This window comes from Numida meleagris, chromosome 14, assembly GCF_002078875.1.
Source record: "Numida meleagris isolate 19003 breed g44 Domestic line chromosome 14, NumMel1.0, whole genome shotgun sequence".
Taxonomy (NCBI): domain Eukaryota; kingdom Metazoa; phylum Chordata; class Aves; order Galliformes; family Numididae; genus Numida; species Numida meleagris.
The window spans coordinates 11,774,422-11,801,419 of NC_034422.1; the positions used below are offsets into that span (position 1 = coordinate 11,774,422).

General features: G+C 50.3%; 2 protein-coding genes across 3 annotated transcripts in view; one reads left to right on the top strand and one right to left on the bottom strand.

Annotated features, from left to right (window-relative positions):
- Window positions 7–2,773, top strand: TESC (tescalcin). Its single transcript, XM_021412525.1, has 8 exons — window positions 7–160; window positions 1,046–1,115; window positions 1,409–1,489; window positions 1,888–2,027; window positions 2,107–2,168; window positions 2,243–2,350; window positions 2,452–2,499; window positions 2,565–2,773. The coding sequence occupies exons 1-8, from the start codon at window positions 103–105 to the stop codon at window positions 2,640–2,642; spliced, it is 645 nt and encodes a 214-aa protein (XP_021268200.1). The 5' UTR covers window positions 7–102; the 3' UTR covers window positions 2,643–2,773.
- FBXW8 (F-box and WD repeat domain containing 8) overlaps window positions 4,701–26,998 on the bottom strand; it is a 48,718-nt gene continuing 26,420 nt past the window's right edge. Inside the window, exons 7-13 of one of the 2 annotated variants that reach the window (XM_021412523.1) lie at window positions 22,094–22,290; window positions 20,886–21,095; window positions 10,977–11,104; window positions 7,478–7,651; window positions 6,184–6,300; window positions 5,409–5,553; window positions 4,701–5,319 (exon numbers count right to left, since the gene is read on the bottom strand). In XM_021412523.1, coding sequence (XP_021268198.1) covers window positions 5,409–5,553; window positions 6,184–6,300; window positions 7,478–7,651; window positions 10,977–11,104; window positions 20,886–21,095; window positions 22,094–22,290 — 971 coding nt within the window. In that variant the 3' untranslated portion in view covers window positions 4,701–5,319. Of the gene's footprint in view, window positions 5,554–6,183; window positions 6,301–7,477; window positions 7,652–10,976; window positions 11,105–20,885; window positions 21,096–22,093; window positions 22,291–26,998 lie in introns of both variants that reach the window. The other variant, XM_021412524.1, reaches the window with a different exon arrangement.

Sequence of the window (26,998 nt, forward strand, 5' to 3'; positions counted from 1 at the left end):
CTGCAGGTGCGGAGCGGAAGAGCCGCGCGTGGGTTGGGCGGAGCGCTCCCCGCCCGCAGCGCTCCCGGCGGCTCCGTTCCCTCGGCGCGCAGCGGCGGGGCCATGGGCTCCGCGCAGTCCGTGCCCCCCGAGATGCGGGCCCTGGCGGAGCGCACCGGCTGTGAGTAGCGACCGAGTGGGGGGGAGCGGCACGGAGCGAGTGCGGCGCGGGACGGCCGTGCCCCACAGCCCCCGGGGGTGGCATCGCCGTGGGCTGGGGGGGGTTGGCCGGTTCCTTGTCCCGGTGGTTTTCCCCGACCCCCGGCCGCGGGTCAGACCTGGAGTGGGGGTGGTAGGAAGCAGCGTCCCCAAAAAGTCCCGGGGAAAGGTCAGGGCCGGAGGGGGCACAGCCCCGCAGCGCTGTGCGGGCACGCAGTGGGACCCACCGGGGATGCTGCAGGCGGGGGGCACCTGCAGTGCCCTTCATTCCGGCACTGATTGATCCCCCCCAGCCCGGGGCCGATGCCCGCGGTGTGGGGCGCTGGGAAGCTCAGAGCTGCTGCTCTGTGCCGGGTTTGGGGAGAAAAAAGAGGAGAACGCCTCTTGGCCCCGTGCTGCGGGAGGTGCGGGGCTGACCCTGAGCAGCTCTCGGGCGCTCACGGCTCCGGATTGCGCTGTGGCTGCGATCCTCTCTGAGACATCAGGGATTTGGGTTTGCAACCGCGGCACCAGCAGCAGCCAGAGAACATCCCGGGGCGGCTGGGGCCCAGCATCACCGCAGAGGGACCCCAGCGCTGCCCGTGGGGAGCCGAGAGGCAGCACAGGGGCTCTCCGGCTTGTTCCTGGGGCACCGTGAGCGCTCGGATCAGTGCAGTGCTGGGTTCAGGGCTGGGAAATGGCAGTAACTGATGGAGCCGTTAATTAAACATCATAAAAGAGAGAGGGAGACGGAGCAGCAGTAAGCGTGGGCCCGCTGCCGTGCTCGGCCCGTTACCCACGTGTGGCTGCGACGGGCGCTGCCCGCGTGTCCCCGCGTGTCCCCTCACCTCTCGCCCTCCCCCCGCAGTCACCTCGGAGCAGATCGAGCAGCTCCACCGGCGCTTCAAGCAGCTGAGCCACAACAGGAAGACCATCCGGTACGGCTGGGCCCTGCTGGGGTCGGATGGGGTCACAGGGGAGGAGGGGGCAGGAGAAAGGCAGCACCAGGTCCCAGAGCATCGCACAGAGCTCCCTGCGGTGGGGACACAAACCCCCAGGCACCCCCGGCCCCACTGACACGCAGCGCTGCTTGCTGGCAGTTCGAGTTGGGGCAGAAGCGCAATATTGGGGCAAAAGCCCTTTTTCTCATGATGGCGTTGGAAGGACGGGGCCAGGATTTCTGCCCGCAGCGTTCCCTCCCCTCCCACCCTCTCTGCATTGTTCTGTGCAGCAAAGAGGACTTCGACACCATTCCCGACCTCGAGTTCAACCCCATCAGGGCCCGAATCGTGCACGCCTTCTTCGACAAGCGGTACGTGCAGCCCCAGCGAGGGAGCACAGAATCACAGCATGGTTGGGTTGGAAGGGCCCTTACAGCCCCCAGCACCAACCCCTGCCCTGGGCTGGTTGCCCCCTCCAGCTCTGGCTGCCCAGGGCCCATCCATGGCCTGGAGCAGCGCCGGGGATGGGGCACCCACAGCTCTGGGCAGCCTGGGCCAGTGAGGGCTGCACAAAGGTTGGGCAGAGCTCTGGCCCTGAGGGCTGAGCCGGAGCCAGGCTGGGAACGAGGGAAATTGGAGCTGAGCTCTGGGGAATCGCTGGCGCCGCGCTCTGCTCTGTGGCCGAGCGGCGCTGGGGCTGCGTGGTGCCGATGGGGCGGGCAGGGTGAGGGACTGCGGCCGCCATCCCCATCAGCTCCGCTGCCACCAGGAACCTGCGGAAGGCGCCGGCCGGGCTGGCTGAGGAGATCAACTTCGAGGACTTCCTGACCATCATGTCCTACTTCAGACCCATCGAGATGGACATGGACGAGGAGCGGCTGGAGAGCTTCCGCAAGGAGAAGCTCAAATGTGAGGCAGTGCCACGGGGCAGGGGGGGCTCGGGGGGGGGGCACACACTGACCCCGCGTCCCGCTCTCACCCCTCCCAGTCCTCTTCCATATGTACGACGCCGACTACGACGGGATCATCACGATGCAGGAGTACAAAGACGTAACGTATGGGGGCAGCGGGGCCCTCCCTGCTGCCACGCCGCCCGCCACAGCCCCCCCCCCCCTGCCCCGCAGGTGCTGGATGAGCTGATGTCCGGGAACCCCCACCTGGAGAAGGAGTCTCTGCGCGCCATCGCCGAGGGGGCCATGCTGGAGGTGGCCAGCACGTGCATGGTCCGCACGGTGCGAGACCGGAGCTGCTCGGCACGGGGGTGGTGGGGGGGGGGAGGGGCTGGAAGGTGCCGCAGGCGCAGCTGTGACGCTTTTTCTCCTGCTGTGCGCAGGGCCCGGATGAGGTGTACGAGGGCATCACCTTCGAGGATTTCCTGAAGGTTGGTGCCTCGCCTTGCTCCCCGCCGCCCGCCCGCGCCCGGCCCCGCTCACCCCTTCCCCGCAGGTGTGGAAGGGGATCGACATTGAGACCAAGATGCACGTCCGCTTCCTCACCATGGAGGCCATCGCGCACTGCTACTGACCGGCGGCCGGGGCCAGCAGCGGGAGCAGGACGGAGCCTTCCCAGCTCCGCGGCGCCGGCACACGGCCACGTCCCATTCTCTAGAACCAGGAGAGGTGTTTTATCTGTAATAAAAGGTACTTCTGTTTTTACTCTTTGCTGAGAAATGCTGCAGCCGCTGCCCGGTGCCAGACGGAGTCCTCCTTTACGCCATGCGAAGTTACGGCCCCGTCTGCCTGAGCTCACAGCTCAACCCCGAATCCGCCACCTGGAGCGGTGCCACAGGGATGGGGGCAGCGGGGACGTGGGGATGTGGGGCTGGAGGACACAGAGGGGGGCACAGGGACATGGGGAGTGGGGGACATGGGGATGCAGGGACACAAGGATTGGGGAACATGGGGACACAGACACGAGGGCACAGGGACTGGGGGACATGGGGACCCAGGAACGCAGGCTCCCAGCTGCCTGTGGCTGCCGCCCCCACACGTTCCCACTGGAAACGGAGATCAGACTCCACTTACTGCATTAATAACTGCGTGGCTCGAGGCGGATCTCTGTCTCTAAAGAAGCCCGAGCTGGGAGGGAGGGAGGGAGGTGGAGAAAAGGGCAGTGGTTATTTTTAGAAAAGCTGGAGAAAAGTGTTTGTTTTTGTCTTCCAAACCCACTCCCCGCATCCCATGGAGCTGCCCCCACCCCGCAGTGGGGCACAGCAGCAGTGGGGCCCGGCGAGCTCGGTCCCCAGCCCCGGGGCTCAGGTGGGGGCTCCTTTCCTGGGGGGGGTAGCACAGAGATGCTGCAGCACCGCACTGCTGCCCTGGCAGCGGCCGTGTGCTGTCCTCTGCCTGAGAACTGCAGCACAGCACTGCATTGCTGCAATGCTGAGGAGAAAAAAAAACAACCTGCAGCCCCAGTTGCCCTCTCCAGGACGTTTTCTTGGAGCATCAGCACTTCCCACTGGGAGCTCTGGGCAGCAGGCTGCACTGCATGCCAGCCAGCCCTGCAGTGGATGCACACAGTCAGGGCTGCATGTGCTGCACTGATGAGTGCCCACCGAGTGGGACAGAGCCCTTTGCAGAAACGAAAATCCAACTCCCATCACTGTGCTCTCTGGCAGCCTGAGTGCCCTCATGTGCATTAGGAACACTGGGGAAACACACACAGACACACAGACACACACACACAGTCTGCTGCTGTGGCACAGCCTTCCTGAACCTGCAGCGATGGAGGAGCAGCCTGCAGGGACCACCACAACCCATCCCAAGGAGCCGCAGCCAAACCAGGAGCTGAGGGGATGGGGAATGTCCTTCTCCACGGGAGGGGACCCCACATCTTCCAGCGACTGCACGGGTTGGTCCCCAACAAGCCGCTGACCACCAGTCCTGCTGCTCCAAGCCTGTCTCCTAGCAGCACAGTGACTGCTGCAGCTGTTAGGGCACAGCACAGAGGGACAGACGTGTCCTTGTCACCGCAGTGCAGAAAGAGGGGAAGTGGATGCCCGGAATAGGTCCTGACATGCACTGGCATGAGGCAACTTATCTGCCGCTTGCAGCAGGGAGATGGAGAAAGAACAAAGCTGCCCCGAGATAATGAGGCCGAGATAAGGAGGGTCAGCTTTGTAATGAGCCAAGGACATTGTGAGTGAGGCAAGGCAGGGCGTGACAGCTCTGAGGGGAGCAGAACAACCCAAGACAGAAGCTCTGTGCTCAATCACAGCAGAAGACACAGGGCTCGAGCAGCCCAAGAGCTTATCTGTGCCGTAACAACTCTCACTTATCGGACAGGTTTCATCCAAGTTCGGCCCGGATGCTTCTCGGGAACGTCAGTGCAGTCACCATGCAGGGGCACTGCAGCCAGTTGGTCCCTGTGCTTCATCAGAGCAACGCGTGGCTCTGCAGTGAGGACAGGCACCAGCCCGAGTCCCTGGCACTGGGCACAGCCTCCAGCGCTGTCAGAGCGAGACCCAACACGGCGAGGTCCTGGCAGCTCACCTGAGACCTGACGGGCTGCGCTGTCAGCGCTCGGGGCTCCGTCCGCCCCAACAGACTTGGGAACCAAAGCCACAAAGAACACACACACACATACAGAATCAAAAAATTTAATCTAGAATTGTAGAGAATTAAAAAAATAATTCACTTTAAAAGTGTTTTGATGCGCGTGGCTTGCTGCGGGTTTCCACTCATCCAGGTTGGACACGGCCAACCTTCACCTCCCTCTCTCCATCGTCCTCCCCTCTCCCAAACCCCATCATCCTTAGTGCACGTGCCTGTTTCTAGACACATCCTGATGCACTCCAAGAAGAAAAACGAGCAGCTCATTAGAAGGAAAGAAACGTCAGATACACGGGGCTCAGCAAGGTGCTTTCTCCAAACCCTGCTTTTTCTCCCCCAGGAGCGGCACCTGCAGGCCACGCTCCCCTCGCTGCTCTCCCACCATCTCAGCATCTTGCAGCACGGCTCCTGCTTCCCGAGCAGCCCACGCCCTCTGCCAAGAAGGGATCTGCAGCGTCCCTCCCACCAGCAGCAGGACAGAACGTTTCTGTTCCCATCGAAGCGCGCTGCTCCCCCTCATCCTTCAGTCTCTGTTCCACGCAGAGCACCTCTGGCCATCTGCACCACGTGCTCTAGCGATACGCTCGAGGGCAGCCCTGCTCCGCTGTGCTTCACAGCCCCAGCTTTTCAGCTCAGTGCTCCTGATGCACCTGCAGCCAACGCAGTCCTGCTGGTGCCCATCCCCTGTGACCGGCCCTTCGGCCTCGCACGTGGCAGAGGGCTGAGCCAGGGGAGTTACCTAGATGTGGTCGTAGGGAACCGCAAGGCCGATGTTGTAGTTGTAACCCGTCACCTCGTCGTAGGAAGAGCGGCAGATGGGGAGGACGCTCTCGCCAGCCAGCTGGTCCACGGAGAACTCGTAGGCATAGATGATTCCTCGATGCCTGTGCAAAACACAACCGGGACAGCAGAGCACTGCAGCTTAACTGCGCGTGTCAGCAGGGGTAACAGCCAAAGTCAGAGAGTGCCAGAAAAGTCCAGCACTCAGTGCTTCAGCAACAACTTGTCCTTTCTGCTCTGGTGCTGTCTGTGCAGATGCAAGAGAAGATTCTCCCCTGCCTCCTTCCAGGGACCCCACCAGCCCCTGCCAACACGCACTGCCTTGCTTTACAGACAGGGGCAGAGATGTAGCTGTCATCTGCTGCAACACTGCTCATCCATTCAAGTGGGGGACGGTAAGCATACCATAGTTAGCTGGCTCCATTAGGTAGGCTAACATCCATAAATACCAAAACCTGGAGCTTAAAATACCAACGGATTTTCTGCAGGAGGAGACATCATCACTAGTACTTAAAGTAAGGGAAAGACCGCGCTCCCTGTCTTGCTTCAGAGGCCTTTCCCTTCACCACCTTAAATAAGAAATGCTTTTTTTCCTGCACTCAGAAGGAAATGGAGAGCCCAAATTGACCCACGGTTTCGAAAGGCTTCTCCATGTCATGCTTTTTCAAGGCGTCTGCCTGTGCTCTGGGCGATGACTCGCGTGCTGTGCAGGTCCCCTGCGGAGCTGCACTCACCTGCGATGTGCCGTGAGGTCGTCGTCCACGATGCTGGCACCGCGGGGAGTTTTCTCATCGGGGACGTTGGCAGTGATCAGGCTATGGGAATTAAACCACACGTAGCGCACCGGGTGCCTGAAAAAGAAAGCCCCGCTTGCATGAGGCTCCTCCAATCCAAGCGGAGAGGTCTCCAAACCTCCAGCGGAGCTGGATAATCGCAGCCTTTACCACCACCTAGCGGGCTGCGGCTGGAACATCGTGCAGCGCAGAGCACGGCTCGAAGCCGGCAGCGCCCGCTCCTCCTGGGTCGGACAGCAGCGCAGCCGTCCGGCTGCGCTGCTGTCCGACCCAGGAGGAGCGGGCGCTTCCGAAGGGAGAAGCTCAGCCAGGCCCCCTAACCTTTCTCCTGCCCTCTCCCCTTGTTGCTGCCCTTGCTTTCCATTCGCAGCATTGCACGGGTTGCAAGCGTGGATGACAACGTCAGCACCCCTCGTCTACCGAGGCCTTTTTGATTGCGTCTCGCCCTCCTCCTTGGCACGCTCGTTAGTGCTGCTCCAGAGAATAATCAATGCAACATCGTCCTTAATGCACCAACTGCATCGGGCTTTGTCATTCACAGGGTCAAAGGACGGGGAGAGAGCTGCTATTAATTAATGACGACTCCCACTTGAACTCTTCTGGCTGTAAACACCTCGTATCACCTCGGTGGGGGAGAAGCGTTAATAAAAAAAAAAGACCAGCATGTAGATGGGATGTGTCTGTTCATTTTGCTGAGAACAGGGCATCATTTGGGCTTGCTTGTGGCTAAATCCTTCATTCAGACAAAGCAAACTCCCTGGGAATTTTGCCTTGATCAAGAAATGGTAATTTGGCTAATCGAAGCGGCCTTCTGTCAGCTCCAGGACGCTCATCTCAGCTTGCACGTTCAGCTCCTCCAGCTCTGCACATTTTGTGCTTTTGGTACAGACTGTTACTTCCCTACCAGTGTCTGCGTTTAAATATCAATCTGCTTTTGCTTGTCCCTGCTACGAGAACGCACGGAGGAGCAGAACAGAAGCACGGGTACTGCAGGAGCTGTGGCAGAGACAGACAGAAGCAGACGCAGTGGGGACAGCAGCCAGCAGTACAGCACTTCAAGTGAAGGTTTGGTAAGGTCAGCACTGGCGGATGGGGCAGAGAGAAGACGCAAACTGAACTCCATAGGAAACCCAGGGGGGGGAAGAAGTTCCCATCCTCCCTGAGCAAAGCACTCTGTACGAAGTGAGCCTAGGCAAGCTAGGGGTGCACAGAAGCAATACACACAGCCAGTTACCTGGCGTGCATCTCCCAGAGCTTGGTGCCCATCCGCTGGTCCCACACGCAGACCAAGCCGTCCTCTCCCCCGCTGACGATCTTCCAGTCGTCCATCCGCACCGCGGACACGGCCAGGCGGTGCGCGTACAGGGAGCACAGCGACTCGCTCCTGCGCACGTCGTACACCCTGACCCTAAGGGAGAGCAGAGAGAGGACACAGATGAAAGCAGCTGTGGCTCCGCAGGTCCTGAGAGCTGCACACGTTGCAGGTTGTGAAAATACGTCCAGGACAGCGACACGGATGGTTTGGATGCAGGCTTCTTGGCAAGTCACGGGTGATAGAAATGAAATTCGGAGCGAACTCGTCTGGATCTGTGCCCCTCAACCTGTGAGAAATGCTGTGAGGAGTAAAGGGCTGTGCGCTCAGCATACCACTAACATGCCCCTTGGTACCCATCCCATGTCCACTAAGGCCTCGGAAAGGAGAAACTATTGTCATGAAGACTGAGGAAGGGACTAAACGTGGAGCAATTCAAGAGAAAAATCAAAGGGATCACTGGTTTCTACGCTAGAGTTATTACTGACCACACCAACATTGAAACAAGGCTATCCACATGCACCAGCAACCAGTGCCTCCTATATAAATGATCTCTCTATACACAGCGACTTTGGGCAGCTTTCAGGTACGCCTGGTTCTCAAAAATTATTCAGTGAAGGGTCTGAAGAGAGGTTTAATGAAGAACTTTAGAAAAAGAGGCGAAGACCTCGATTCGTCCAGCAGGTCTACACAAACAGTTAAAGCTAATGGTGCTGATTTTTACATTAGTATATACCACAAAGGAGGATATTTTCTGACCCTTACGTGTCAAGATTAAGATGCAGCAAAATGCATGAGAGATAAAATGCAGTGAGTGAAAACAGAAGTAAGGGGAAATACTGATGTCAGCTGAGAAGAAGCCTGAGAAAGTTCCTCCCAGCTGAAGACTATCAAGAATGAAGCCATCAGGTATACATTAATTCAAAAAAAGGCCAAAGCACACTTGTTCCAACACATTAGCTGTATTCCGTTCCATACTCCTCCCATGATCTTAATGGTGTTGCAAGTCTTTCCTTTTCCTTTCTCAAATGGAGACTGCACCAGAGGATTTTACAAAATAACACATTTCGGCAACTGAAATAAAAGGCTGCAGTACAGTCCAAAACTCCAGCAGAGCAACATCCATCTGACATGCAGAAAAACATGCTGGAACGGAGCGAGGAGCATGCTTTGTGTGGCTCTGCACTCACCCCTAGGAAAATCCCCCCCCCAAACAGTTGCTGATGGTGGAAAGGACTTCTTGCTTTCTCCAGCTCCAGCAGAGAGAACCTTTGGCTACACATAAGAGCTGTGCTTTGGGTAAGGATGGGGTATTTTGGATTCACACTCGGCGCTCTCCCTGTCTTGCTGCACGTGTTCTGTATGACAATCAAAGCTTCTTCTGTTTGGTAAGCACAGTTGGAAACCAAGATGTGTCCTGGTTATTTCATTAGCAAGGGCCCAGGTTTCAGGCAGGTGTCCATTCTGGCACACCCTTGGAAGAATTAGAGGCACATGAGTTGCTTAGATGTGCTTATAAAAAAAAAAAAAAAAAAAAAAAGCATTTTGCAAATCTAATGTGATGCTCTAATGTGCTCTAATGCAGACCTGGCACTGCCCTCCATCTCCTGCCTCAACAGCTGGGCTCAGTGGGAGCACATCGGATTCATCCCAGTTCAAGGGAGCTGAGAGGAAGGTACTCTTGTGAAAGGCTGTGACTCTCCTGTTCCATTGCTTGAGGAGCAGTTGCCTTTGGGAGAACAGAGAATGCATATTTTGATCCACTCTTGTCAGCAACAGCACACACTGGGCTTGCCACGTTTGCTTTTCCCATGCTACTCACTTGTCTTAGATACCAACAAGAAAAGGCTGCAGTGCATTAGCAAACACTCCCTCTTATCAGACCTTGCACTGGTGTGAAGCACAGCTATAAAAGCAAATAATTCAGCAGCGCTTCAGGAGAAGCATTTTGAAAGTGCTGTATTTAATTCCAGCACAACATTTTCCCAGAGGTGGCGTGGCCAGGCCCCTGCTGAGGGGCTCGCTCCGTAGCAGGGCTCGGGAGGTCCCAGCCCCAGCCCACCTGCGGATGCCCAACACGTATTAGCACCTTTCACGCAGCACCCTGTGAGGAACTGACCTTTGAGATACACGTGGTTCTGTCCCCTGGATGCCAAACGTATTTGCTATTGATTCCTCACGTCTTGTTGGTTTAGCGATGGCCAACCCCTGAACTCAGCCGGTGCCTGAGCTAAATACAGCTGAAAAGCTTTCTTCAGGGGAAAGGGCAAGACATTTACTCTGGTATAAAGGGAGTACATTTTAATCTCACTTAGGGGCTATTAACTTTATCTGCTCTCTCATCACTGTGGGAAAGATTAAAATTGCAGGTATTTTTACCAGGGTGCTTTGGAAAATCAATTATCCGCTTTTAGAGGAAAAAAAGCAAACTCCCAAGGATTCAATTACCCATGTCAAACTTCAGATATTTCCTTTATCCCCTTTGCTGAAGAAGTGCGAGGTTTGCTTCCACTGCCTATTCACTGGGAAGGAAAAAAAAAATGCTGTTTGACAAAATAATCATTTTTGCAAGCTGCTGCGCTGGCGGGACAGAGGCCTGGGACTTGGCAGAGGGAAGCACCCGCCTTACAAGCTGATACCCACCGCCACTGCAGCCCACCACCTGCAGCCTGGTGCCCAGCGCGGAAAGGAGGAGGGAAGGAACCAGGAGCCATTAGAGCCTGGCTCCCTGCCATCCCACATCTCCTTTGGTGCACTGGATCAGACCCCGCACGTAACTAGCCAAAAAAAGAAAACCTAAAAATTGGACTCAAAGGGTCTTTTTAAGCACTTTAATCCTTTCGCGCTGACTGTTCCCAGCGCGTCCATTCCTGGCACCAGATATTGTGCAGGGAAAATCCTACTCCCCAAGCCAAGGAGTTAAAGAGAAAGCTGCTAATCAGCTAAATAGAAGTTGGAATCTGTTCATATGAAAGTCTCTCTCTTTTTTTTTTTTGTCACCTGAGGGACATCACAGTGTTCCGAAATACACTCTTGACATCATTTGGCAGACGGACCCATCTCATCCTACATGATTCATCCCTTAGGTTATTTTTTTAATATCAGAAAGTGAGCTTTTAAATGCCAAGCTAATTTTGCGGGTGGTGGTGGGGAAGTGGAAGATATTCCAAGTGGTCTCGCTGGGCTGTACACCAACTGCGTCCACCAAATGGCTTAAAAAGAAAGTCTTCCCATGGAGCTTTCTGAAACAAAGCAAACCGGCAGCCACGTCCAACTATTACCTAATATTTTGTTCCTGAAGTTCACGCTGGCTGCGTTTGAAACATTAGAGGAGAAACAAATTCTAGCAGGTCCAGATGTAGGACAGCAGGACAGGAAGTAAGCTAATTGGAAAAGGGTTACAGCTCTTGGTAGTACCTACCTTCTGTCTTTATTGCCTGTAACGAGCATGTTTGGAGGACTGTCCTGGAGGTTGATGCACGTAAAGTCACCCATCGAGTTGCCTAGCTTCTTTAGACACTGACTCGTTTCCAGGTTGTAAAGAAGAACCTGGCAGAAACAGAACAAACACTGGCTAAATGCAGCGCGAGCACAACTACCTTCTGCAGCAGCGGGGAGCAGAGCAGAGTCACCGCCGTCAGAGCTGCTTTGCAGGACTCGTTTCTCACTGCTCTAATGCAGCCAACACACAGGCTCTCCCTGCCAAGAAGGACAGAAACACACATTCAAAAAAAAGAAAAAAAGAAAAGTTTCACAAAGGAACCCACTGCACAGCTGGGGTGCAGGGCTCTTGGCGACCCCCATGTGAGATAGCTAGAGGTCTCAGGCAGTCCAAAAAGCCAGGCCAATTTTCTCCAGATCCATTTTTCAAAGCTTACATGGGTAAAGAAATTACATTACTTGCCTTTCAACTTGCATATCTGAAAGAACAGCGAAAGGAAACAGAGTCAGCACTTGGAAGGTTTAGACAGATGGACTGTGCGGAAAGGTTCCATCAAATAGAGCAAAAACTGCAGAGCAGAAGTGCACTGACTCAGCGCTGACAGGCCCTGCAATGGGCTTCGTGCAGATTAAGAGAAATACCACATCTGAAATGGCAGCTCAGATGGGAACGGAATAACAACAGCTCTGATTTTAGACAACATCCAGGATGACGCTGAGGACTGGAAGCGAGGTACGAGCCGTCTCCCTCCTGCTCACCCTCCTCTCTGTTGCACAGCAATCAGTTTAATTATGTTCCCTGTCTCTCCTGTGGGGCCAGATGAGCTTGATCTGTTTGGGCCTTTCAGTGAAAGGGAAGGAGTATTTTTAGATGCAGCAAAACACATCGGGCAAAGTTTGATGAAGCTCAGTGAAGTTCTCGGTTTTACAGCGACCTCAAAAAATTACTGAATCTCCTGGTGATGTTCCTTCAATTCATTCATTAAATAAAAATTATCATCTATAACCACGAAAAGAGAAACGGTATTTCAAATATCAGAAAAACAACCAAACCCTTTTGGTTTCCATGGCAATACCAGCACGGCTATGGCAATATCACATGAACATTCTCAACTTCTACTTTTCTGATTACATCTTCATGCAGTTTAAGGAATATTACACTGCTGGTGCATACTATTTCAGCGTTCACCAGAGCAGTGACGTGATGCTGTCTGCCCTTTCACTCCCTCGCTGTGCGATTTTAAGATGCATCTGAAAGGCTGAATTAAGAGAGCAGGAGATCATTTAGTGATGGATGTCTCCAAACCTCTAGGAATACTGCAAAGAAGGGCAGAGATGTTGCGGGTTTCCTCCTGCCCCCATTTCATGGAATCATAGAATGGCCTGGGTTGAAAAGGACCTCGAAGATCATCGAGTTTCAACCCCCCACCTGAGTGCAGGGTTGCCAACCACTAGACCAGGCTGCCCAGAGCCACGTCCAGCCTGGCCTTGAATGCCAGGGATGGGGCTAAAAGAAATGCAGAATTTTATCCACATATATTATCAAGTTCCCTGCTAGAATGAAGACACTCATATCCAACACAATCAGTTACTTACATCTATAATCTCCTAACCAGTTTCCCTTCCCATCTGCCTGCAGTATAGTGCTGTACAAATCGCTTGCCACAAATACCATTTCTAGCATGTGTTTTTTCATCTCTAACACCAAAACAAAAAACAAAGCAATTTCACCAGATCTCTGTAAAGTAAGAGACTCTGCCTTTGCAGGGAGATTTGGGACATGAAAGTTGCTAAAAAATAATGTAAACTTCCATTCCAATGAAGTAGCTGCTACAGACGGAAAGCGTTTGTCATCCAGGTAAAAAGCAGCAAGCACAGAACAGCTTCCAGCACCTCCCTCACCAAAATTAGGGTGAGCGACATTCTGGCAAAGGCACTCTGCACAATTCTCAGTGCAAAGGAAATTGATATCTTTGCCTCGCCACCCAATTTCTCTTTGGGAGGTTTTGTTCAAAACCCACGAAGTCAACACGCTGCTGCACTCGGCGCACGATGACAGATGACGGGGTCAGCAGCAGCACGCTGCAGCTCGCAGCGCGTGCCTCGCAAGCAGCCCTTGCCAGCTCTGCCTTAGAGCTCTGGAGAGGACAGGGCCAAGCGCTGCTATCTCCAGAGCCCCCTGGGAATACTACTTAGCGTGAACATCCATAACCTATTAATTTACCCAAACGACCAGCGCTTCCCTCTATCCTATCAACATCCGATACATACTTGAACAGCGATGACCATGAAAGACCACAAAGAAGAAGTGCTGGCACGTAGCGTTTGAAGTTCTGCTGTTTACAGTCTGAGTGGATGTTCCAACCTCTCCTGCCTGCAGTCCCAGTTTTAGACCTGTGATACTCTCCCACGTGCAGCCCCAACTGAAGAATGATCGGTTTCTCCCCACGCAACGCACTGCTGCCCATCACTTCCAAAACGTCTGCACCTGTAAGAACAATGTTTCAGATCCAGGACGCTGGTATAAAAGCTTTTGTCTTCTGCTTCCTCAATTCCTTCTCCTCTCACGTCAGTCTCCAGTCTTTGACAGATTGTTTTTTTACGAATGTTTATAATGCAGATGTGCATTTCTAGCCAGTTAGCCCCACCACTCGCTAGGAAGCTGCTTCCTCTGATTTTCACCCACCCTTCAACTCAACTTCTGTCTTGAGTAATTTCATGGTCTGCAAATGGATTTCAAAACCTTGCCCTGGCAAACTGGTAGGTGAAGAAACGAAAGGAGCACAGAACGCGTTTTGAGGTTTGAATAACTTCTTGAATGCAGAGGTTTAAAAGCATACTGATGACAATTCTGAAGATGCTAGAACACCTCTGATGAGCTCTTCTCTATAGTATCCAAGCAACGAGGATTTTCTTTACAAAGGCCAAGGAGAACGAATGAAATACCTGGTCAATAGGGACTTGAAATAAGGGCCTGTATGTTAAAGGGCAGATAAAGCATAAGATCTTTAGGAGGTTTATAATCCTATAATGCACACTGCAAAGGGATTACCCTTTCAAAGACATTTATAATCCTATAATGGCCACCCAAGACCAGTGACCTAATAGTCACAGACCTGAAGGTAAGCGAACCAAGAGCACTTGGGTGTGAAATGAAGTACCCTGGGATAGCACACTAACGAGCATCCCTGCCCCCATGGGACTTCTGGGGCACAGGGGAGGAAAAGCATTAAATACTCTGTGCAGATGTATCAGGATCTAATGCACAAAATAAAAAGCGTCACCTATTAACATCGTTCAAATGAAAAAGTCTAAGTTATTGGATGAGAGCCAAGCAATCTCCCAGAACGCTTAATAATTCAACAAGCCAGAAATAGCTAGAGTACCTTTACCATTATGTTTAGTTAAAGACCACAGAGATTAGAAAACACATTATCCATCTCAGAGGCGATTCTTTCCATGTTACAAGTCCCTTAACGACCTTTACCATCTCTCCCTCTCTCTCTCTCTCTTTTAATAAGGCTGAGCAAATGGGACTTCATTTTATCCGATTGCCACAGACTGGTGGTATTAATTATTCATGCTCATACTCTCTTTTGTTAAGGCAGTGCATTAGACTAATTTCCCTCCTTACTGACCGAGTTGGGCAACTCTCAACCTGTGGCCACCGTCCTCGGATGGATGGACTGAGCAACTGGAAAACTGGTGGGCAGAGGAAGAAAGGAAAGCTTGCTGCACTCCAGGAACTGCACATCGGTGGGTATGGGGAGCTCTCTTTAAATGCTGTCCAAGAACTGAAGAAAGAAGGCTACATTAATTCACAAAGAAGTCCCTGCAGCCAGGATAGCTAAGCTGTGAGCTTCGTTACATCTTGCAGCTAAGTGAGGTCAAGCATAGCCTGCGCACTCTGGTTGAGATACTTCCAAGAAAAACCAAGGAACTGAAGGAAATGCTGTTGATGGAACTCTTCCATGCATGTCCAATACCCCAGCAGGTGTTTCAGGATCCTGTGTTGTTGGAGATGTCTTTTTTGGATGGAACATTAAAACAACAAATCCCCAAGCACTTGTTATCAAAGAGCCTGTGGTATTTTCAGCAAGAGCAGGGGTGTTCAGCCCACTGTCCTGGCTGCAGGCCAGCAGAACGCTGCTTTGTGCAACTGCGTGCTTCCCCTGCAACCACGCTTCTGCTTCTTGTCCCGAGTCACTGCAGCTCTGGGCTGGTAAACACGCTGCCTCTCGGAATGAGGGGAAGAACTCTTTGTATATAGCATATTTAATTCTTATTTTGATGAAGTATTTGGTAGGAAAAAGCACGTTGTAAAACCGTGCTCCCAAAGCCTACATCCTTGCCCTTACTGGCAACACAGGATGCCTTCAAGAACTGCTATCTCAGTAACTGCCTGGATGGAGGTTTCTAACTACGACTACAGAGAGCAGTAAGCAGAGGACCAATAAAAGAACCCAAAAACTGTCCGAGCTCCTCCAGGATGCAGAGGAACAAGCAGCAAGAACGGGAATAAAACTTGCATTTACTTTCAGATTACATTTCTCCTCCTTTCCTCCTGCCCATCCCTGTGCCAACCTGAGAGAACGCTGCCTGAATACACACAAATACTACCAACAAGAGATGGGGTCGTGACATTTCAGGTCCACAACCGTTAAGAAGGAATGTGGCTTTTGCTCAAGTTAAAACCATTCCATTCACAGAATACGAACAGGAGTGATAGGGCTATTCCAATGCATTTGTGCAAAAAGCCATCAAATTAAGAACAGCACACGGTACACACGGCTGCACGTTGGGATTTTATTTCTAAAGAGATGCAGAAAAAAATGTTTTCCAAGTTCACAAGCCTCAGGGGTGCAGTTTCCCACTGCAAACGTATTGCATTGCCTACTGCAAATACAGCACGTAACACTGCAACAACAACAACAGAATCTGCCTGCTAACAAATGCAAGGTCAGCATGTTGGTACTTGCACACAGAGATAAGCGCGCTGGCTCCATAAATTTAAAGACGAGCTAAGATTTAAAAGGAGCAGATGAGGGAGACGGACAGACAATCAGAGAGAAAGAAAAAGAGTAAATCATACACAATACAGCCAGTAAGAAAAAAAAATTAAAAAAGCAGTTAATATACATGAATAATGGATGTTTGATTTAAAAGCAGTTTACTCCAATATGATGTAATTTTTGACAATCAGCCAGAGAGACTATTTTGCAAGTTCTTGCCAGATATAAGTCATTGTGTGAAGCTGGTAACAACATTTCTCTGAGCATGTGGAAAATTGACTTTCATGCCATCCTAAAGGTGACTTTCTGCTGGCAAGCGGGGACTCTCATTTCACGTGCACTTAGCTGCACCAAGCAGCCTTCAGCAATGCCTCAAGACCTGCACAGAGAATTACAAAAATAAAGTCTGCAGCAAACCCAGCAGCTCGGCCGCCAGCCAAACACGCTGCCTGCTCCAAACAGCCGCAGCTGCCACCCAAGTTAGGTACAAAGCTAAAGGCAAGAGCAGGACAGTTCTTCCTTGTAAGTTTTCCTTTGACTGGAGTCACAAGTAAGGCTGCATGCTGGTGGCAAGAGGCAGAGCCAAGCACTGCCCAGGCAGTGCACAAGCCCCAGGAAGGCAGCTCTGCCAATGCACCTGCAACCCCTGCTGCTGCTCCAGCACTGGACACGTCCCGGGCACAGACTGCCAGCTCCAGCACCGTGCCAGACCCGACGGGTTTGTGGTGCTGACAGATGTCTGTGAGGACCTGTGGTGAGAGTACCAGGCTCATTTAACTCGTGGCTGAAGACTGATGTAAGAGTTCAGGTACCCAGAGATGAAAGCCGAGTCACCAACCACCAAGACACAAGCTCCAGCCTGGAAACACTCCTTCCCTAACGTAAGGAGAGGGCAGGTGAAGGGAAGGCAAAGTAGTTCTTAAAAGCGGGATGAATGGCCTTGGTTTCACAGATTAGCACCTGGAATAAACATGGCACATCCCAGCAGCTCTGCTTTCAAAAGCGGAGACAATCGCCACCGAAGAAGCTGTGCCAATTTTGAGGTATTCACATTAACGTGTGAATAGGAAAAAAAAAAAAAAAAAAAAAAAAGCTGAATGTCATTTACATTAGCCAGGAGAAAAGAGCTTTATTTGTCACGCTGCAAAATGATTCTTAGTCATTTGCAAGCATAGAGAAACCAAGATGGATTACTGTTGCTTTTCACTGAGACAGAGGTTTGGTGATATATCCTGCAAAATGGAGGCAAAGAAAACTCCTGGTCCCTGCTGGGCCGTGCTCCTCGCAGTGCTGGGCACATCCCTGCTGTCCTGCTCAGTGACCGGGGCGATAACAAGAGTTCAGGAAGATCAACGCACTGAGAATGAAACTACTTACAAGATCCGTGGTGGTTAAGAAAACTGAAAAGCACTCAAAGAAAAATGAAATCTCTGGAACTGGAGACATCACGACACCAGAAGGGAGCACATAAGATTGCCAGTGCACAAAGAGGAGGAATTCAGTTAAAAGAGGGTAAAGATGTAAAGGTTTACTCGGAACATCCGTGACCTAAAAACATCATCCGAGGGAAACTGAAGTACAAGATTCAATTGAAAGGATTATTTTACAGTTTCTGGTTTCTTTTTTTTTTTTTAATCCATTTAATAGCAGTTTGGATAAACTGACATTAGCCGGCAGCTGAAGAATGCTGCAGGAATGTTAAATACAGGTGCACAAAGAGGCAGCATTTCCGTGGCTGATGAGAATAGACAGGTGATATCGAGCAGCATCCATCAGCACAAGCCAATCACCAGCTCCGAACAGATGAAAACATGACAGCAGAACAAACAGCTCCCAGGGCGCCTGCCTTCAGCACACCTCGCCCTCTGCTTGGGATACAGGGGGGTCTGAAGCCGTGCTGCCCTCCTCCCACCCTCATCCACCCGTTCTGAAATAATGGTTAAGGTTGTGCAAAAATCAAATCCATTTGCAAACTGGAAGTTTATTGGCTGGAAACAAACAAACAAACCGACACCTGCCATGATGGTAGAAGGTAATTAACAAGAATTGTTGAAAACACGAAATGATTTCAACTAAGCTTTAAATATAGGAGAAAGTTGGGTGGTTTTTGTTTTCTTTGTTTGGGGGGGTGTTTTCTTCTCCATCAAGAGGATAAAGCACCTATACATCTCCCTGAACTAACTCACAGGTAGGATAGAGCCCATGCAAGCTTGTCATGAGAGCCCAGACTTAACAGAAGTTCCATTCAGGGAAGCTTATCAATATACAAAGTATGAGAAAAGCTTCAGTCAGATCCTCCATCAGCGAGATAAATGCACCAGAAATCAGACCACTGAGTTAATCCCCACTGCCCGTTCAGAGGTCAACATCCTGGCACAAAAAGCACCAGAACTACCTCCAGTTTAAAACTGTGGCTGCCTGCGGAGTAAGAAAACGGCTCCGCATACAATGTGCAAAAATCACAGTGCAAACAGGTGAACACCAGAGCTCTGCCTGCAGCACCACACAGGGTAGGGCGCTCGTAGGGCGCTCTCTGTGCAACGCCAGCCTGCAGAGCATCGCCCGCTCTGCGCTGCTACCCACCTGTAAGCCAAGGGGGGAACAGAGGTCTCAGTGTTTGAATGTGGTACTTGATGAAAAACAATACTCTGCATGCTAATATAGCTAAAATAAAGAAATTCCTGTTGGCTTAATGGTTTAAAAAAAAAAAAGGGGTTTGAAGAGCACTCAGACTAACTTTCAAGAACGTGCACCATCCTCGGGCTGTCAGATGCTTACTGAGGTGGGAGCTGAACTTTCTCCTGCAGACGAAGCGTTCCTGTTCCTCCCTCCTCCTGCACAGATGTCTGTCATCTAATAAGAGGCAAGCCTATGCCGCGGATTGGATGTTTTTCTCCTTTCCAACATAAAAGTGCCTACAAAATGTATGCCTCAGATCTCTGCTCTGCTGTCAGATTTGGTTAAAATTAGACAATGATTTAAAAAAAAAAAAAAAAAGAGGGACAGAGATGGTTTTCCTGCCTGCACTGCCTTCAGAAAGCAGGTTACCACTCAGTACTGTTAGGCTCATGCGCCGACACTCAACAAGAAAAAAAACACTCAGGAAAAACAAAGCAAACCCAAAGAGAGAGGCAACAGCTTTTCTACCACAGCAACACAGCCAGCAGCAAATGGGGTTGGAATTCTTCGTGAACAGGTTTTGGAGATCAAAAGCTCTCCTCAAGACAGATTGTCAACTCATGACCGGCGTAATCAACCAATGCGAAGTCCCTTCACGTCTGTGCGAGGTGAGCAATTATCATCAGAGACATTAGTAATTAATTTCCGGTGTGATGTCAGCTGCTGCTGCAATGCCAAGCACGCGTCCTTGTCAAGCACGGCCCGGCCGTCTGGGCGGCAGCGGCCCCATCTCCTGATTAGGATGCGGGCTGATGTGCTGCTGAATGCAAGCTGCCACCAAGCATTGCAGAGCTAAAGGAGGAGACGTGTCCAGCTGTACCGAGCAATGCTCTGGGGCTGAGGAGATTTCTCTGCTCCTCTATGAGGCACGATGATCACCCGTGTAATGCAACCGAACGAGGCAATTTTACCTTCTAACCTGCCACCTCTGTGGGGAAAAGAACTGGACTAGGACAGCATAGGAATTAAGAAAGATGGCACGGCCTCGCAGCACCTCTCAGCCCTAGAGTGTCGATGGTGGCCACTGCATTTCCCCTGTGAACGTGAATTTTATGGGGAAATCAGATGCAGGTGGATAGATTTACTCCTAACACAGAGGTAGTCCTAAATAAAGCCTTCCTGTTCTAGTCACTCGCCAAAGAAAACGCTGCATTTGTACGGATCACAGCTCCTACCTCCTGGCTGCTCACCTCCACCTGTCCCAGGCACTCTCCTTCCACTCGCCTGATGGCCTACTGTGTGCCGGAGCACAACCACAACCATAACGGATTGAAGCAATGGGCAAGTTAGGCAAGATGCAGGAAAGGGACAGGAGCACTTCTCAAGGCAGCTGGAAGGAGGGCTGTCTGCAGCCTGCTCCCTGCCCTGGAGAGGCGCACCACGGTGGAGGGGCTGCATCCAGCAGCAGGTTTCTGAGCCAGAAAGAAATAGTTTTTTCTGCTACCTTCTGGGGTGCAAGGGCCCAAGAAGAGCCCATCCTGCAAGCAGAGAAGTTTGAGAACAGCTGCATTAAAACAATGCCTCAGCCATGAGTCTTCAGCAGTTACCAAATGCGTGCGGTTCTCATCTACCTTGGCACAGCCAAGATGTGCTGATGAAAGCAGCTCACTGGGTCACAGAGGCTCCAAACCTTCAATTATCATGCAGCTTCCTCTAATGCAGCAGTGACACCACTCTCACCAGTTTAGCAGTAACTTAGCTCAAACACTCAAGTGCACATACTAAAAAAAAAGCCTCCTCCCAGAACTGCACATGCGCACATGCAGGGCTTGGCACTCTGCTCAGGATGTCCTCACCACAGAGGGTGGAGAGTGTATGTGTGTTTTTTGTTTCTTTGTTTGGGGAGGATGTTATTGGGTTGTTTTTTTTTTTTTTTCTGGTTTTGGATTGTTTTCTTTTTGGTTTTGTTTTTTTTGAGACTAGTTCCCCCTAGAGGACCACTGGTGCAGCATACAGCTGGGACCGAGGAGCAGAGAACGCAAAGCATTTACACAGTGAACCCAGTTAGCTCAGCAATAACCCCTTCAGCTTGCTGTAAGAAATTAGCAACAGATTACTGCACTTAGAAGTGTCTTCCATCTACTGCCACAAAAAAAAAAAAAACACCAAAAAAACCTCAGCAGCAGAGAGAGAGATGGTCGTTAACATAATTTTTTTCATTAAGAAAGTGCAAAAATATTACAAAAAACTTTAAATACCTGGTTGGGCTCGTTCAGTATCCAGCCAAAGCCTTTGACCCCAAAGGCTGCTTCATGAGCAGAGACATCAAGACACGTGACAGGCTGACCATAGACAGAATGGAGAATTTTCCCAGGATCTTCTCCTTTCAGGAGATAGACAACATCTTCTGCAGCTGCTACTGCCACCGGACTGCCCCAAACCTCTGGAACCAGATGAAGGAAGTTGACCTGAAAAGAGCAGGCTTTATTTTTATTTCAGACAAAGATGGTTTTACATCACCGTTGCGATATGTTAAACTGAACAAGGTATCGATGCACAGGTTACCCATCCCAGTTACAAATTCATTTCAGACAAAGTCTAAGCATTAGTTTTATTTCAGAACATTTGCAAGTTTAGCTCCTATACTGGAATATAGCTTACAGTCAGCATGGATCCAACCACAAGGGAGAGGGTGTTGTTTTAACACTGTTACTAGGAAAATTCTTCAAATCAATCCCCATGTTTGGGGATTTTGTCTATTTTTAAGTACTGTAGGACTGACAGATTTGAAAGAGGGGATGAATCGGGAATGGTTTAAATCGACTTCATACCTATTTGCTGCGCAGTTAGTTTCTTGCTAAAGAAGAGAAGTTGCAGGAGTCGATTTATTCTTACATACTTCCTTCCCCATTTCAAAAAATGTCGACACTCTGAGCCATAAAAAAACTTCACAGAATGGGATCGCTTTTGGTTTTTAATTAAAACAGCCACGAAAGTTCAGTGACAGAAGGCGCAACCTAAAGAAGCTGCACAACTAGTTACAGCTTCACAAGTGATACTAATAGCTCGTCTGCAATATCCTGCCTCAGAATTAATCAGATAGCGTTGATCTGGAATGAGACCTCGAGTTTTAGCTCCAACTCTATGCGAGAAAACTGATTTACAAGATGAGCCAACTTAGTTTAATGTTGACAAAAAAAAATAATTGAAAACAGCCAACCTCCTGCACCATATGGACTCCTGTTCATTTTCACTTGTAGCTTAAGCCAGCATTGCACCCTTGCTCTTTAATAACGAGAGGTTCATCCATTAACCTGCTACAAAATCACGGCCTCTAACCGATAATGCCGTTATCTAGCTCACGCAACACTCCTGTAAGATTTTTACAAGATCCCTCTTAACCGTACCAAAAATAATGAGTAGATTAGGAGCTCCTGGAATGAAGCTGGGTAGTCTGGACACTCACCAATTTCTGGATTTCAAATGTTCCTGTTGTTTGCCAGAATCCCCTCTCATCAGGGCTTTCCACCTTGACCTCGAAGCCAGATGCTGTTGCTACTGTGGCACCCTCAGAACCGAGAGCTAAAGCCTGTATCCTCTGATTGTGCTGGTAGCGATGGATCGGCTCGCGCCCGATCATCAGGCTCCAAACACTCACAGTGCCTGCATACAAACAACAAAGCAAACACGTGAGAATTTAAGGAAACCTCGTAAGATCGTCTAAAGATGCAAGTTTATAAATGTTCTAACAAAAGCCGTATATATATACGAACAGAAAAGAGGCTCTAGAGCAGGAGACCAGAATTTCAGCACAGAACAGGCTCAGAAGGAACTTTCCAAAATGAGGTGAGCAGGCACTTAGAGGCTGTGCTGCTCGCTGCAACTCCCACCATTTGGCTTTCAGATAGCATTGGTATCTGCCTGGAGGAAGACGGCTTGACTTCCCTCCTTCCACATTTGGAGAAGACCAGACCTAAACCTTTGATGGTTGGACTTGATGACCTTAGAGGTTTTTTCCAACCTGAATGATTCTACGGTCCTATAATTCCTAAATTCTTCTTACTCTTACACTCAAGTAACACAAAGGCAGTGAGGAAGAACCCATATTCCAAGTTAAGTCATTGTGCTGCACGCAGAAATATTTCAGAGCTAAAACCCAAAGCTCTGCACACACAGCAGTCAGGCCACAGGCGTTAACACCAGTCCTAACAGTCTGTTTGCAACCAGCAGCAAAACTCCTAACAATGATGCTCTGGAAAACAGAAAAAGAGTTCAAAGCTTTCAGAAAGCCAAAGAACACAAACCTCAAAGAGCACAGGAGTGCAAGTCAAGACAGAATGCATTTGCAATTGCAGATTTTCCCTGTGCAGATCACCAATACTCTATTTAAAAGCACGGCACATTAAAGCAGTAATCTGAATAAGAGCAACCTGAAGCAATTAGGAGCGTATTACAGAGCAGAAGGGCCAGACAGAATGGGAGACTCCTGGGCCACCTTTGCACTGAATTAACGGAGAAGCAATCTTCAGACACAACAAGAGGAGCGGGGCAGGAGAAGCCTTCTTCCTACTCGAGCATGGCCATTAATGATGAAATGATTAATGATAGCTCTTCCTTCAAAAGGAGACATAAAAGCTCTGACAGACAGCTGCGGACGGGCACCAATGCCAGTTTGCAAACACTCCTCCCGTGTCCCAGAGGAGGTGAAGCAAGAGTGTGGTAATGAAACTGCACAGAGCGAAATGGTATCTAAATGAGTTTAAATTGATTTATGTTTGCTTTTGTAAAGATTATTTGGTATCTGGAAAGTGCTACCCATGTGAAATAATGCAGATAATCCTTAAGATCCCCGTCTAATGGCACTCCCACTGAATATTTATATTCCTCGCCATGGGAACGAGCACCATAATGGGGACCATTTTTGTTTTATTAGGGATGCATATTTAAATTAATCTGCTATTTGCCTAAACAATTAGCTGCCTCTGTTTGTTCACACAAAGCCAAAACTGCAATTAGGCTTCCATCAAAGAGATAAGTCCCGACTCAAACTGTCCCGACGGAGTCGTAAGGGCTGCGAGCAGAACTTCCCAAAATTACTTCTTAGCATAATGGTAATTATGTTAATTGCTTGAAAGGTAAATAACCGCTGAACTGGTTTTGAACAACGCACCACTGGCCTGCAGCAGGGAGTTAACAGGAACCGGCGGCCGGCACAGGCTGCAGGCTGGGAGCTCGGAGCACGGCGCCCGGCCGTGGGGCAGAGCAGGGCTGCGTGCAGGCTGAGCTCCGGGAGCTGTGGCCGTACAGACAGCAGCACTGCAGGGAGAGCAGGCATTCCGAGGTCTGCTCCCCAAAGCAGGCGGCAAATCCACTGCCACCGCATCTCAGACGAGAGGGCAGTGGAAACGGATCGTGCAGTAATACAACCTGTTCGAGGCAGGTAGAGGCTTTGCACCAAATGTTCAACAGTAATCTCCGTCCAGAACACCTGAAAGTTTTACAATACGGGGTTTGCAGCAGCTGATGCACAATATGGTGTGAGAATATCCTCAGTGCTACCAAAAACCAACTGGCTTGTAAGGTCACAAATCAACACAAGGAGTGAAAAGAATTCAAATGGAACGCCCAGAGAAATACCGCTTTATTTCATTGGGATGAGCAACTACTTCCATGCAGAAGGACTGCTCGTCCCACTCTCCTCTCCCTTCCTCCAAAGCAGTGTTCTGTTCTGCACACAGAATCACAGAGCGGCCTGGGTTGGAAGGGACCCAGATGACCACCTACATTCTGTTACTTGCCTCCAGGCTGAAACTTCAGTCCCTAGGAGCCACCCTACTGAGAGCACACTGCTGCCCAAGCAAACTCTCTCACCTGTGCACGACAACAGGGAAATATGCATACATCCACACAGACAATTATTATTATTATTATTATTTTTACACTGGAAAAGCAAACACTCCGCTGTATTTATCGATAGATAAAACTGTTACCAGTTCTAGAAGTGCTGCTTACAGCATTCTCTATTCTGCTTTTCACTGCATAGAAGGCAAAATGTATTTATTAATGCATAAGTCTTTGTAACAGTTAATCTTGTTTGTGTAATAGCACAGAAATATCACCATTACAGTTAAAGATATCAGGATGGCAACACAGAAAAAATTAGGCCTAAGATTTACCAGTGCAGATGAGATCACTGCTTTACAGTCTATCTTCCTGTCTCCAGCACTGACTAGTACTTCATTTCCAAAGCAGAAATCTTTGCTAAGGTGAAGTTAAGGTTGCAAGCACATGCGTGTTATCTTTATTCTTTTTTTTTTGAACACTGTAATCTTAAAAGTGTTAGAAAGCCATTAAATCAAAGTTATACGTAATACTTTCACAGCAGGCTGAAATCTGCATGGCAACCGTGTTTATTCCAATTGAACTCCAACAATAACTCCTGAAATTTGGACTTTACAGAGCTTGCTTACATTTTGTCTTGGCTCAGGGAATCGAGTTAAGTGCAAGAGGCTGCTGAAAGCGGTGCAATTGCAGACACTTGATGTTACTGGTCTTCCTATTTGTCACTTCAGCCCAGGCTGTACAAAGGATGTAGGTTTGTAACTTACCCAATATATTGCCGGAAGGTCCAGCTATTGCAATTCACTCTATGTTGTAGGATATTTGGGTAAAACATTTAACCACGGGCCTATTATACCTCACACAGTGCACTGCTGACAGACTGTAGCCCACTTCAGCAAACATCAGTGAGCGCTGCACACACTCCTGCTCTGCCAAAGGAAGGCTGGGGCTGCTGCCCAGTAATGGTGGCAGCCTCCAGTACAACCCCCTCTTCACACCTGGGAGTGCAAGGACATCCTGCAAAAGCAGCTCTTCTAAGTCTGTTCTCATACGGGTTTCTCCTCAGTACAAAACCAACGCTTTTGCCACATAACAAAGTGTCTCCTTCCTATATAAGCTATAGTCTCACCCTCAAAAAGGAAAAAGCTGCATAACCACAGAGGCACAAGGTGTTAGGCCACACTAGCGACCCTTACAGCAGCCCAAGCTCCCACAGCTGATGGCAGCAGGGCTAAATGCTGTGCCCCCAGCTGCCCCCGGGCTCAGCACACCAGGTCCTGCACTCAGCTCTCAGCAGCAATCTCATGGTGAGACAGTGCTGCGAGCAGCTGCTGGCAGCCTCAGGAAAGGCAGAGTGAGATACGTGTGCAATACCTGCAAAAACAGAACAGAACAGCAAATACAGAACTATACGTATGCTAGAGCAGGGGCCCTGAACACGCTCGTGGCTTTCACACTCATTCCCAGCACAGCTGTAGGGGAAGGCCAGGAGCTGCATGGTGACTGTAGGAAGTGGCAGGATGGTGACCTACCACAATTTAAGCTAATTCAAAGGTAAACTAAACAGTTGCTTTTCACTTTTGAAAACAATTCTTACATGTACTTTTTTCCTTTAAGCTTTAGTTCATTGTCATTTTCAGGTACAGACAAGTGTGCCTGTCCTTCATTTCCTCCATTCCCAGGCTTGGTGGCTTGGGAGGCAGACATCCCTGGCCTGGAGGTGAAGTCACACACCATGGAGCCAAACCCAGGGGTATGCCTCCACAGACACCAAATCACATCTCTCATGAATAAAAGTAAACGTACATGTATAGCTACATGCTATGAGCAGTTTAAAGAACAACAACAAAAAAATCCAAACAAAAAACCACCCCAAAACCCCAAAACTTTCCTTAATTTGAGGCAGCCTGTCTCCTGCTGCAGTCTTCCCCTGGCACTTGGGGGAAGACTCCCACCACATCACTCCATTTCTGTCTCTGCAAGCTGGGCACAGAAGCGACAATGCCTGCAAGCAGCGCTAAGGGCACCAGAATGGACAAGACGGCAGATTCCCTGTCCCAGAAAGCACTGCCAAAACTTCCCTCCTGAAGGCTGCCAAGAAGTGAGCTGACTTCCAATCCTTGCAGAAAGCACCCTCCTCTGCTCCAAGGTGCTGCTGTGCAACTTGAGAAGGGCTACCAACTCCCCCCCACAGGTCTTAAAGCACTGCCGTAAACGGGGGCAGCACTGCATCACCCCGTCATGCCTACACGAGCATGAAGCACCGCATTTAAAACCGAGAGAACCACCACCCAACCACTTCTCTTGTTGCAGCACATTGTTTTCAAGTCAAACTACGAGACTCCAGAGGGTGGAGGGCTGATGGCTAAAGTAGACCGCTGCTTCCCAAAAGCCGTGGCTCGCAGCCAAAGGCAGGCAAGCATGGAGCAGATGGAGTCCTGGCAAGGCCCCGACTGTCCCTGCATTAGCAGCATCTGCTCATTACCCAGAACCCTCGCCTGCTTTATCTAATGCTCCAGGAAAAGCATTT